Source organism: Pinus tabuliformis, chromosome 9 (assembly GCF_031772625.1).
Source record: "Pinus tabuliformis cultivar Carrire ecotype Pingquan chromosome 9, CPIR1, whole genome shotgun sequence".
In the NCBI taxonomy this organism is placed as follows: Eukaryota; Viridiplantae; Streptophyta; class Pinopsida; order Pinales; family Pinaceae; genus Pinus; species Pinus tabuliformis.
The window spans coordinates 1,740,579,798-1,740,593,852 of NC_142307.1; the positions used below are offsets into that span (position 1 = coordinate 1,740,579,798).

At 38.5% G+C, this 14,055-nt stretch overlaps 1 protein-coding gene across 2 annotated transcripts in view; it reads left to right on the forward strand.

Annotated features, from left to right (window-relative positions):
• LOC149155673 (kinesin-like protein KIN-14I) overlaps positions 1 to 14,055 on the forward strand; it is a 121,439-nt gene that overhangs the window by 59,702 nt on the left and 47,682 nt on the right. Inside the window, exons 16-22 of one of the 2 annotated variants that reach the window (XR_016263720.1) lie at positions 2,821 to 3,015; positions 3,380 to 3,506; positions 3,728 to 3,930; positions 4,116 to 4,298; positions 4,715 to 4,758; positions 13,346 to 13,441; positions 13,766 to 13,894. Coding sequence is in view for 1 of the 2 variants with exons in the window: in XM_089445875.1 (XP_089302001.1) it covers positions 2,821 to 3,015; positions 3,380 to 3,506; positions 3,728 to 3,930; positions 4,116 to 4,298; positions 13,346 to 13,441; positions 13,766 to 13,963 (1,002 nt within the window). In the remaining variant the exon portion in view is untranslated. Of the gene's footprint in view, positions 1 to 2,820; positions 3,016 to 3,379; positions 3,507 to 3,727; positions 3,931 to 4,115; positions 4,299 to 4,714; positions 4,759 to 13,345; positions 13,442 to 13,765; positions 13,964 to 14,055 lie in introns of those variants that run through there. The other variant, XM_089445875.1, reaches the window with a different exon arrangement.

The window sequence follows — 14,055 nt, forward strand, 5'->3', positions numbered from 1 at the left end:
GCGTTGCCTCTCTGTCTTGCTGCTGTGCACTCACCAGACTGGAAAATCTTCTTCCCGACCTTACTATCCCTGCCCCTCTCTCACTGCTTCGATCTTATTGAATCACCTCCGGCAACACACAACTGCTACTTTGAAGATCGATTTCCTAGCAAAATCGAATTCCTTGGTGTCTCAAGTGTGTTCTCCAACCCCCATCGAATTTCTTCTTATAATCTCTCGTTGAGACATCAACGACCGAGATTAAAATATAATCGATGGCTAGGATTAACTAGAACTCGATCCATGTCTTCTTCTAGAAGATTCTCACGACGACTTAATTAATACCCTTTAATTAATCGATTTTCCCAAGTTTGGACATAGGTCCCATTAAAAAAGATGAATTATTTTAATTAAGTCGTTTCTATGTGGAATTTCCATAAACGATTTTTGGGTTTTGGAGAATACATGTATTCTATCCTCTCCACAAAGTTTCGTGGCTAGAACACACCCGATGCTACAAAAATCAACATAGAGCTCATGTATTGGCTTTTGGCCACGTGGTAAATGTTTTTGTCCCGACATCTTTTGCATTTTGTAGTACTTTTCTTGTTAAATGTGGCCATATATGCTTTTAACTTTCTTTTCAGTTGCATCAACCTTTGGGCTTCATTCCAGGCCATGACCCAAGGTGTGGGCAAGGGCAAGGGGCGAGCCAACCCTATGTGGACCCAATGGAGGGATGTGGACCCATGTGGGAAAAATGATGAATGGGGCAGTAATGGATGGAAAGAGGGTAATATAAGTGGATAAGGGAGCGAGATCACACAACCAAAATCAGGTTTCCCGTGAAATACCAGCTCTAGAACTAAATGGTCAATAAAAGAGATCCCACGGGACTAGAATCCAAGGTTAATTCCTAAAAAGGGTCTAGTGGATAGAAGCACATACCTAGCCCATTCTTTCCGCCGAATTCCTTGAGTAATCCATGCCGAGAAGTGTCCATGACAAGCAAACTACAATACTCAATATCAAAATGACAAGGCATACCTTTAGATTCGGGAGTCCCACCTTCAAACATACGATTAAGGCAAATGGGTGAGGGACCACATGGCTGGCTTAGGTGGCGGAGAAGATGGCACAATGAGCTAGCTGGTGGCTGCCAGCTGAGGACCATCTTGAAGAAAAAATTTCTCCTAGGGATATCACCCACAAAGTGGTGGGTAACATCTGACCCCAAATGAGACGTGATCTCTCAAAGAAGTGGGCGGAGCTACTCGAATGGGAGGTCACGAGAACTCCAGCAATATCTTGGTTACTGTAGACTTGTCACCTGCACATATAATAAATGGAAAGAAATATGGGGCAACATGCTTTCATGGTGTCTCATGATCACACATGCTAATATGTTAGGCCATAAAATCAACAGAAAAATAATGATATGCAAATTTTGCATCTATCTACCATGAGAAAAATCATATGATGTTATTTCTAATGCAAAAATCATCATGCAATGCATCCTACTCTACTATGCATATGATACAATGTCAAGGGCTAGGCATAATCATAGACCCAATGCAACCAACATGTCAATCGATCAATACAGGAATGCATGCTTCCATGATTATTTTTGCAATGGACTTGACAATGGGAATAATAATACGAGGGGTTGTGAGGGAGGGAGTGGTAAAACAAGAGACCCATATGCCATAGAAAGGGATCCTGGAAGAAGGAAAAGACACCAGTTGAGAGGAAATCTCAGTAACCCAGTATATGAATCTTTGATGGAGAACTATCTTGGGGTTATCATCCATAGGGTAAGAAGGGGTGAAAGACTCAGACATACTTTGAAGAGCGGTGCCCAACATACTGCATAGTATCCCGCAACACAGAATTTTATCCTCCACACTCCCCAAGCCAAATTACTGTTTCAGAGATTTTGTTATTTCTTCAAAATCAGTACTTCCACTGAAATCTGCTGAAACGAAATTACTGAAATTTAAGAACTTCAGAATACTGTAATTCACTCTCCTACAAGTTCCCTGTTTGTAATCTGTCCCAAATTCTGACTCTAAAAAATAGTGTAGAGCCCCCCTCATTTTCTATGCTCTTTTTTTTTCTTGAATTCTGTGCCCTAGGTGATAAAAATGTCACGGAAGATAAATGCTGCTGCCTTGAATTTTGTGCAGCTGGAATTTACATTGAAATATATGTTTGTTTGGCATCCATAAAGCATCTGTACAACCTCAAAATAAGAACCAGCGACCTGTGTCTGCGTCTTAGGAGTTGTGCCATAGGTCTCTGTATATGTCTTTTTCAAGGATTTGTTTGAGCCCGTTACAGACCTTAACATTTTAGCTGTCTGCACTGCCTTAAAATTCAGGCAAGTCCTAATCTCAAGGTCAGCCTGTCCTCCTGTCCAAATTGTTTGTGAGGAGTCATTCGGTCTGTCACTGATCAGTGCAGTCCCTAGGCTTGCACCTGCTTTCTACTTGTCTCTTTCTCACAAGGGGCTCTAATACCATATTAGATTTACACCCATAAACATGGACAAAAATACGTGGCTGCATACGAGAGAACAATATCTTCAGTACATTTTTCTTAATGTGATATGAAATTAATACGTAAAAAGTAACATAGGGGAGCTGGAAACCAAATAGCCTCTTGTGAGATGAAACACCATTAAATGAATAAATACAAAATGATTAAGCTTATGCAATTCTGTATTTGATTAGAAGAATGTAACTACCACATCCAATGGGAGTTCTCTTAGAAACATTACACTTTTATGTAAAAGTGAAGAAATATTCTATGTGGCTGAAAGTGCTGAAATGTTATCTGCAGACACAGACTTTGGAAAGGAAGTTTGAACAAGAACGTGATGCGCTTAGATTACGAGTAGCTGAATTGGAGAAAAAGCTTACCGAGAGGACTCAAGAGTTGAGTATTGTAGAGTCTACATTATCAATGAGGACTTCTGAATTGGATGCCGTTCAAGGGAGCTTAAAGGAACTGGAAGAGTTACGAGAAATGAAAGAGGTATTACATAAAGTTAGTTCTTGCATATTTTATGTTCAATATAAAATGTTTTTCTCCAAAAAGAAGTTCGTTGTTTATTGCAAATTTTATTATTGGTGTATATGTGCTCATGTAAAAATTAAACTTCTTGATTTAATCAAAATCTTTGGGGTGAAGATTCCTATTCTAGTGTGATCATCTGGAGGATTAGATGTCAAAGACCTTATTTTATTCCTTTTATGAAGTTTATTAAATCTTCAAACTTAATACAGTTGATTTAATTGTTTCATGCAATTTTGGGTGTCCATTTAGTGAATTTCAATTTGTTTTAACTGAGTTATATTTATTGATATGTGCATGGTCAATAATCTCTTTGTTTTTATAGGACATTGATAGGAAGAATGCACAAACTGCTTCACTTTTGAAGAAACAAGCTGAACAATTAGCTGAGATGGAAGTTCTTTATAAGGAAGAGCAAGTCCTTAGAAAGCGGTACTTCAACATGATGGAAGGTTTGCTTATACGTCTTCTATTTTAATTGTAATATTTTTTTTGGCAAGAAAAGACATTCAATTGTGATATTTTGTTGTTAGACACACTTTGTGTGAAACTATACTTCCATTTCTGTCTGAATTTGAACTTCTGTTTCTTATTCCATCAAGGATAAGGAATTGTATTCACATGGTGCCTTATAATGTCTGCTGCTGCATTATGATATTGTAATTTATTTCAGATATGAAAGGTAAGATCAGAGTTTATTGTCGGTGGCGGCCACTTAGTGAGAGAGAGACATTTGAGAAACAGAGAAGTGTTATTATTGCACCAGATGAATTTACAGTGGAGCACCCATGGAAGGATGATAAGCCAAAGCAACATCAGTTTGATCATGTTTTTGATGGTAATGCTACCCAAGACGAAGTCTTTGAGGATACAAGGGTAAGTGAGCCTAGTTTACTGGTCTCTGAAGTTGGTGAGCAAGAAAGCTTATATTTATTTCTCTTACATGTGGGAACAGTTCTGCATGGTTCATAGTTTTGGCTACCAGCTTGTAATTTTATGATGAACTATACACACTGAAAATGTTGTTTTGAATTATTCTAATGACTTTGACATTTTGGCAGTATCTGGTACAGTCAGCAGTTGATGGATATAACGTTTGTATATTTGCATATGGGCAAACTGGATCAGGCAAAACATTCACCGTTTATGGTTCAGATCAAAATCCAGGTCTTACCCCAAGGGCTATTGGGGAGCTTTTTAAAATTCTTAGCCGGGACAGTAACAAGTTCTCCTTTTCATTAAAGGTGCGTCATATGCTTCCTTCCTTCTAAAATTTAAATACATTTTTTTTGCAAGAATCAATAGCAGCTGATTCTATTCAACGTATTATTTTTAAGGCTTAGAAGCACTATATGAAAGGCATGTGCTTCTAAGTTTATGGTGAAATCTTGATTCAAGCTCGTTGAAATCGAAATTGAAATTGAAATTGTATTAATCTCTACGAATGACCAAAATAAATGTCATTTGCACAAATAGACAGTTTTGCAAGTATGCTGCTTTAACCTTGGGATTGCTAGATGCATGACTCAAGAAAGCAATATAACCAAAGTTAAAACGTAAGCGTCAACAATGTAAAAGGAGAAGAGTAAAGATATAGAAAATCCAATTAATGTTTATTAGTATCGCAAAAGAAGATCAAGTTTCGATATGTACTTTGCAGAACCTAGCGATGATGGATCTAAAGGAGTTAGTCACGATCAACTTGTGAGTAATTTAGAACTTGTGGATACACTTAATACAGTCCAATGCATTGTTAAGCAAGGTCACTGGTTAAAGAGGATAGACCTTCAAAATTTAATGTCTCGAATTTCTAATCTATTAATATATGCTCTACTGACTCATAATTTCATTTGAGCAAACTACACAGATTCCCTCTCCTCCAGCAATGTAGTTTCCTTCCTCAGTTCTAAGTCGATGTGAACACACTTGAAATTGACTCACGAGTCACAAGAAATCTCAATCCACGCAAAGATGCAAATGCATAAGGAGCCAGGGGGAAATAATATTCTCATATATGTTGCATGAAACTTCTAGGAACCCAGCGTTTCGGGCCGTACTTGTACCCAAAACGCTGAAATTCTGCCAAAACTTGACCATCATGTAATCAGCTATGAGAGTTAATATAGACTTGGTTTTCCTTCTAAATTGTCATCTATGGGTCTTATTCCCTTTTTTCTTGCAAGATAATATGTTATTCACTTATTTATAAATTTCTTTACACACACACACACATACACATATACATGAATGACATTTCGGCTGACGTTTCCATTTTTGGGAAGTGACGTTTCTAAGCATAGTCATACGTGTTTCGGAAACTCTGTGAAATGTTTCGATGCTTCGTGCAACTTAGAGTCTCATGCTCTATATAGTGCCGATACATAGTGGAAGGATGGTAAACAACTCCTAGGAAAGCGAATTACAGAAAGTGTGGCCAAAGTCTGTTTCAAATTTGCTCTGATATCAATATTACAAACAATCCTATTTGATAATTATAACAATATCCAATATAAATAGGATAAAATAGAGAAATCTACAAGGATAAAATATTAGCATTATCAGGGCTGCCAGTCTCCAAATATGACTCATCTTGGCCCTAGACATCATAACTGAAACTTTTGTGAGTCAAACTTGGGCTGACCAAGTTAGACTCCCACGTACCCGCAAATTAAGCTCCATTGACATGAGGCAAACTTGATCAGGCTGTGTTTCATTTGCTGGGCTGTTTATAAATGCCCAGAAAGCCTCTGGCAAACTCATCATCTTGTGAGACAAGGCTCTGATAGCAATGCTGCAAACAGTCCTATCTGATAACTATAACAATATCCAATTTAAGTAGGAGAAAATAGAAAAATCTACAAGGATTAAATATTAGCATTACCAGGTTCTTCAGTCTCCGAGTATGACTCATCCTGGCCTTAACAGAACATAACTGAAACTTTTGTGAGTCAAACTCATGTTGACATGAGGCAAACACGGTCAGGCTGAGTTTGATTTGATGGGCTGTGTATAAGTCCGTGGAAAGCCTCTGACAAACTCATCTTCCTGTGTTTTTTCTGGCTGCATTTTCTCCCCTAGAGTGAATGCGACAACATCATACTGAGAGGATTCAAGAACACATGTGATTAGGGCATCGATGAACTCAGCTAGGACTTCACAATAGAGACCGTTTGCTTGGATTTCTTCTTTCACTGTGCATAGAGCAACTAGGGCTTCAAATAGTTTAATGTTACAGCTTGTTTTCATGCCCAGAAGGTACCCTTCCAGTGCTACAGCCATTTTGTTGTTAGTCACAGAGTAGATGGTAGATACTAGATCTTACTAGTGCTCAGTTTCGTTTCAAATTGTTTTTCGAATCAACTCATTTTATGCAAAGATATTTTGTACACATGATGTTTTGGAAATATATATAATATTTATATAGTGTATGGGCATATACCAATTTGATATAAATGATTTTTTTTATCACAAAAATGAATATATATTTTTTTTTTTTTTTTTTGAATATTTTTGTATTTTTCTTGTTTTCCTGAGCCAAGTTAAACTCTCGAGTCTTCTATCTTGTTATGTTTTTCCCTGAGCTGAGTCTCGTAACATCGCAAAATGTAATCGATAATAAATTATAATGAATGTGTTGAATGATACAACTGACCTTGATGTTATAATACTGAATGGCAAGCTTAAATTGCATAGTGCATCAGCCTGAGATTTTCTTTGGGCTGGCATGTCAAACTTGCAGAGCTGTGAAATAGTTGATGAATACTCATTGAGGGTGAAACTTGCAGAACTGTGAACATGTTTGTGAATACTCACTCTAGAGTCAACCTCTCAGTTGAACTGGCAGCAAGTTTGACTTGTAAGTCGATATCAAACTTGGTGAGCTTGGGAGTCATACAATGTTTTACAACTCCGACTCCGACTCCGACTCGGCCGAGGATTGACTCCGACTCCGACTCCGACTCGGTAATGACTCGGCCGGCTCGATTTCAATGACTCGGTCGTTGTAAAAAATACATTAAATATTTATTTTTTTTATAAAAAAACATAATTTTAAATATTTTAAACATAATTTTAAAGATTTTCATTCATGTTTCCAAACACACAGCATTATAATATAGATGGAAGACAACATATGATCAAAGTAGGCTCATGAACCAATCCATTATATCAAAATGGTACCCAATGGCAATACATAGTCAACTGTAGTCTGTCATACATGATCAAAGACTCAAGAGTCAAAACAAAATACAAATAACCAAGGAGGCTAGTAGCTACTGCCAGAGGAGCCAAGATCATCTCGACCAATCTCTGGATCATCATCATCAGAGTCAGACAAGGGGCCCCATGGCTCCTCCTCATCATCATCGTCTCCAACTGCAACTGTAGAAGTGGTGCCAGTACCACTAGGCTGTGCAGCAGATGCAAGCTGAGATAGAGTAGAAATGCGGCTGCGCTTCTGTCGTGGCTGAGGAGAGGAAGCACCTACAACTGGAGTCCTACTAGCTGGCTGTGAGACTGAGGCTGGTGGATTGGGATCTGCATTCAACTGAACAGGCTGCAGTGGATGTTCAACATCAAGTTCATCAAGATCCTCATCAGGATCAAACTCTGGTAGACGACTCTCCACTACCCAATCTGATGTTGGATCAATGTCTTCCAACACAATGGGATCTGAATCAGGTCTTTTGTTCAGCAATTGGTTCCGTCTGAGCCGAAGGTTGTATTGGACAAAAACTAGATCATTCAACCGTTTTTGCTCCAAACGGTTTCTCTTCTTTGTGTGAATCCTCTCAAAGACAGACCAATTGCGCTCACACCCAGATGCACTGCAAGTTTGACTCAAAATACGAATTGCAAACCTTTGCAATTCAGGGCACTGGCCACCAAAGGCCTCCCACCATTGTGCTGCAAAAAACATAGGAGTGTAATGAATTATGAGTTAGATGAAGGCTGAAGCTCAACAAAATTACAAATTATATCTAACTTTCAAATTATAAATGATTTAACAAACTTTAGTCTTTAATAAAAAAAGTAAAACTGTAAAACCATTAAGAAATTGAAAATTGAAATTTTTGTTTACCTGGCTCATCTGCTTCTCTTGCAATCTTTGCTAGGTTCTTCCCAAAGGTACCTGTTGCATTGCTGAAGGATGTGACCTGTTGATGTATCTGCAGCTGATTAGACTCCGATGGGATCATGCGCTCAATGCAATCAACCAGTCCATCTCTGACCTCCCCCCTCAAAGCTCCTGACTCCTTAGCTTTATAATGATACCGTGGGTTCAAAAAATACCCAGCTGCATGTATAGGGCGATGGAGTTGATTGTTCCATCTTTCATCAATGATTGCCCAAATGGGCCCATACTTTGCCACTCTATCCTTGTATGCTGTCTTTATTTGCTCCTTTGCTTGATCCATAGCCTCATAAATGAAGCCCATAGCCAACCTTTCCCCATCCACCAACCGCAACACCTTAACTAGTGGCTCAACAAGCTTCACAATCTCTGCTGCCTTTCTCCAAAAAGTTTCATCATGGACTTTCCTTTTCAATTCTCTGCCTTCTGGTTTGTTAGACCAATTGCTTTGATTCCATTCATCACTGGAAAACATCTTTTGCAAGTTTCTATGTTGGGAAAGCATAGATTGCAATGTCAAAAAATGTGTAGCAAATCTAGTGATGGCAGGCCTAATAATATCCTTGCCTCCAGTGTGTTTCCTCATGAGACTCAAAACCAGTGTATGATTGTAGATAAATTTTGTTATGCTTTTGGCATTATCTACAGTGTTTCTGACCCAATCTAATTTTCCAATATCCTCAAGCATGAGGTCTATGCAATGTGCAGCGCATGGGGTCCAAAAGATGGTCTTGTGTTTTTCCTCTAACAGTTTACCAGCAAGAACATAGTTAGAGGCATTGTCTGTGATGATTTGAACAACATTAGCCACCCCCACATCCTCAATAACCTCATCCAATAGCGGAAACAACAAGTGGCCATCTTTTACCTTATCAGATGCATCAACTGATTTTAAAAACATGGTTCCCTGTGGGCAGAAGACAAGAAAGTTTATGATGGTACGGTTTCTTTGATCAGTCCATCCATCTGACATGATGGTACACCCTGTTCTTGCCCATGATTCCTTGAACTCTTGCAAATACTCATTAATGGATTGAATTTCTTTCTGCAAACGAAACCCCTTTAGCTCTTGCATAGTAGGGCCTTTGAAGCCTTTTCCAGCAGCATGTATGGCCTCAAACATAGGCTCATAATATGGTGAACGAGCAGCATTAAAGGGGATATCAACATCATACCACCATCTAGCTATGTAGTCACAAGCAGTCTCCCTCAATTCTTTCTTCCATTGGTCATCTAAAGTGGGCTGAGCAAGACCTTTACTAACTTCAGGACCATGTGCATCTGATGGAGAGGAGCCTGAGGGAGTGAAATAACTTTTGATAGTCACATCACCCTTCATTCTACCCTTTCCCTTATCTTGAACAGAAGCAAAAGAGGGAGGAACATAACGGAAAGGGTTTGATGCATCAGTTTGAGGGATAGAGGAAGAACCCTCAAAATCATATTGGGGGTTGGTAGCCATCATTCTTTGTATCTCCCTCTTCCTCCCAATTTCAGCCTGTATCTCTTTTTGCCTAGCCTTTTCTTCTTTAAATTTTTCAAAGCTTTCCACCAAATTCTTTCTAATCTCCTCAATTTCATCAGAGGGACATGCGGTAATTTGGCCTTTAATCCCTGCCAAGTGTTGTTTCAGCCTATGAATCCTCCCAGGACCTGCCTTAATTTTCCTATGGCAAAACTTGCAACACATCTGACTATCAACCATTTCAACATATGCCCAAGCAGGATCTTTTGCTCTAGGTGCCATTTTTTGACTAGGAAAACAATCTGAAAATGAAAAAAAATAAAAAAAATTGATTCAATGTTCATTTATTTGACTAAAAACACTCTCTAAGCTTTTTTGATATGCACCTAAAATTTACTAAGTAAAAACAGATTTATAGAGGTGGAAAAAAATACCTCCAGGCACAAACTGCCTCCTCAAGCTTGCTCCAAGAATCAGCTCCTCAATGCTGCTCCAAATGGCTGCCCAAGAAGCTCCTCACTCCAGCTACAATGCTCCTCCAAGACTCCTCACTGCTGCTCCAAAACAAGCTCAAGAACTGCTCACTAACTCTCAAAGAAGACTCTCACTCAAATGCATAAGACTGCTGTGAGTGAAATGAGAGCATTTGGCTGTCTTAAATAGAGTTTGGGAGGGGAAATGGACCCCAAAAGCATTTAACAATTTACCATTACCCTTTGGAATCCACAAACCCTATTTAACTTTACCAAAAAACACCAAAAAAGTGAATTAAAATCATGTTTTACGCTGCCCAGCCGTGGTTTCATTGACTCGGCCGAGTCAATACGGACCCGGCCGGGTTGACCGAGTCAGCTATGACTCGGCTGAGTCATTGGATGACTCGGCCGAGTCATAGCTGACTCGGTCAACCGAGCCGGGTTGCTGGCCGAGTCATAGTTCTGGGTGCCGGCTCGGTTCGAAACGGCCGTTTCCGAGTTGACTCGGCCGGGTTGTAAAACACTGGAGTCATATGGTCACAGTCCCTTCAATGTAGTAAATGCATGTTTGTGAATTGATCTGAAGAAAACTTGATAAACGATGACTGTGAGGAATTGGAGTTGGCAGAACCCTGAGGGCATAAACTCAATATGCGATGGTTATGGTAGGTTTTCTATCAGCTATGAACAATTATCAGAAATGGTGAAATTGCAGAAGACTGGCTAAGGAATGCTGGGATTTATGATGTCTTGACTTTGCCCATTCTTCAACTAGACATCCAAATCTTGCCCAGCCTCATTGCTGAGTATGGCATTGAGGGTTGAATCTCAATTTTGCAAGATAAAAATGAAGAGAGTTTTATTTTGTTTGAACTAATGGACTGAATTCACATGGTTATTGGTGTACTAGACAAAGGAGAACTGGGGGATAATATCCTCTATTTGGGAATGGATAAATCAGCCTCTATTATGCGATTTTCCATTAAAGACAATGATCAGGAGATCAAGGGGAGGGGAAAAGGAAGTTATCCAAATCAAAGGATAAGTACGTGGAAATTGTGGCTGAGTCCACATCATTAAGATGATTTTGCATGGACAGAAATACAAATATCTGATGTCGGGCATGCATTATATTCGGAGTCTATTGAATGCCTGGAATATAATTGGACTGGATATTTGTCCAAGAGTAAGCATGAGAAGACCATTTTAGTGGGTGTAAAGAAGTGGAACATTTCAACACGGCTTTCTATGCCCAAGCATTTTATGATAAAGTTAAAAATAAAGCGGAAATGTATACTTCCCAAGGAGTTAGCTCATTCAGTGGTTGTCAATGTTGCTGGGCATTAGGCTAGGTTCATGCCAGCTGGTGCCTGTTTCAAAGCCCTCTGAATTAGTCACGTTAGTCTACATCAATGGGTTTACTAGTGATGCTAATCATGAATGTGGGGAAGCATCCTTTGAGTTTTCCTACATGGTTTTCCTTGGAAAATAAGGAAATGGACACTCTTGATGGGCCCACAGTGATCCAGTTCTCTGCTTTGTGATTGTCACCTAGAACATTAAACTAATATGTTTTGAGAAAAGACAGGAGGGAAGGGTTCGACTTATCCATGGAATGCTACTATAGGGTGCTGATGAGATTGATGAGGAAAACATTGTAGAAGGCATGCAAACACTGATTTAAAATCCAATATGATAAATGCAACTCTCAAATTTAGGTGTTCTGAGGCCTGTGCGTGGCTTCTCTGATCCAGGAAATTCTTCTCTGAAATCTGTCTATAGTTCTATGATAAAAAAGAAGGATGATGGTGAAATTTCCAGGAGTTTGTCACAGTCTACTCAACTACAGTTCTCAACACAGTTCATTTAAACTTTAGACTGACCAGATTCCTAGGGAATGGCTATTTTGACCCCTTAGAAGTGACCCCATAAATGTCTAGAACTATGGTCTGTGTCATGCAGAAAAACCCTAGACTGTGGAAAAGGACAAAAACATTGAGAGGAAATTTAAATTTCTTCCGAGTGTCAAATTTGTTGGTCAAACTAAAATGCACAACTGGTCATTTTTTCAACTTTTATCCCAGGTGCCATGATAAGTGAACATTTCCAGGTATGACACCTGGCGATGAAGGTTAGCTAAGGAGACAAAAAATTATGTTGGAAGAGTCCTTGGATATACTGCTGGGTATGTTAAATGGAAGAATCAATACCATAATTTAGATGAACAGAATGAGAATTTTTTTTCCTCAAAAGAAGCATAGTTAAGAAGAATTGGCAAAAGTAAGATTTATTAACCTATCCAGGACCAAATCTTTGCAGAAAGAACGAGATGGGTTGATCAGGGTTGACTTAGCCAATGATTTGTATATGCAAGGAACTCTGAATCAGTTAGGAAATGTTGATGCGGAAGTGTCAAACTTATTACAATATGTGGCAATTTCTGAATGAATAAAATCAGAAACTACAGAAGCAGCATGTAAAGAGAACAGGCAAGTGATGTGGAGCTTGCAATATTATCAATCGACAAGCTAAACAGTTGAAAGGGCAAGCTGACATCATTGATGAATGGCAGCATGCTATGTAAGAAATGCGAGTTGATTACAAAGCTGCTAAAAAGGAAAATAATAAATGAAGGCAGGCTCTGCAAATCTCGGGAAGAATTTGGAGAATGTTAATGATGCCATTTAGAAACTACAGACCAGCAAATCTGTTACCAATGCACCTCTGACTGTACATATTGAAGCTACCAGTTCCAGTCATGAGCAGGCAGAGGGTAGATGTAAGCTGGGAATGAACAGTCCTGCTATTTTTATATTTGAGGGTATTACTACTTCTTTATATTTGAATTGAAACATTGTTTAAACTTTAATCTTAACTTATGACTTGATGGGTCCCAAGAGGTTTCCTCTTGATGCATGTCATGGAACTGTTTAAACTTTAAATTTTTGATAATACCATCATATTACCAACGATTATGCCTTATACATACCATGGGTCTTGCTGTGTGTCTGGTTTATATGTGCTTCTCATTCTGTACTAATCCTACTTTTAGCTGCGAACAATAACATCAGACGTCAAATCTTTAAAGAGTGTCGGAATATTTACTTACAAGTATATGAGTTGTTACTTCAGATTTTGCTGTTTTTATTTGATTGATTACCATTAGATCCAGGGCTTGTTCCAGAGGTTACTCTTATGTTTTTGTCAATAATGCAGGTGTATATGGTGGAGTTATACCAGGACGCACTTGTAGATTTGCTTCTGCCAAAGAATGGAAAGAGATTGAAACTTGACATTAAGAAAGATACAAAGGTGAATGCTTTATTTTTATGAATAAAACTGTTTCAGTTGACTCTCATCATGTTCTTGTACTATAAATTTATAACCCTCCAATTATATGTGTTAAGGTATTAGAGATAGTGGTGTATATACCGTGAAGCATTTGCTGTTTTATTGGTAACTATATTTTCACTGTTTGTTTGGTCCAGTCAATAAATTTGGTTCTAGTTCTTTATGGATGTGTTGTAGGTTTTTTTTTTTTTTGAAATTGTGAGCTAAATTAAGGCGCTCAATTGAAAATCTCATTGTTGCTTGATATTAGCAATAGGATGTTAAATTGATGGATAATTTTTGCAGGGAATGGTTATGGTGGAAAATGTTACTCTTGTGACTATATCTACATTTGAAGAGCTGGAAGCTATTGTATGTAAAGGGATAGAAAGGCGACACACTTCTGGAACGCAGATGAATGCAGAAAGTTCAAGATCACACTTAATACTTTCTATAATTATAGAGAGCACAAACCTTCAAACTCAGGTCCAAGTCAAGGGAAAGGTATGCATTCTGTATATTGTTAAATTTCCATCTTTCTTTCCTACGTAGTGTTGGATTTACACTCACAAGATTGTAGACAGGATTATGCAAAA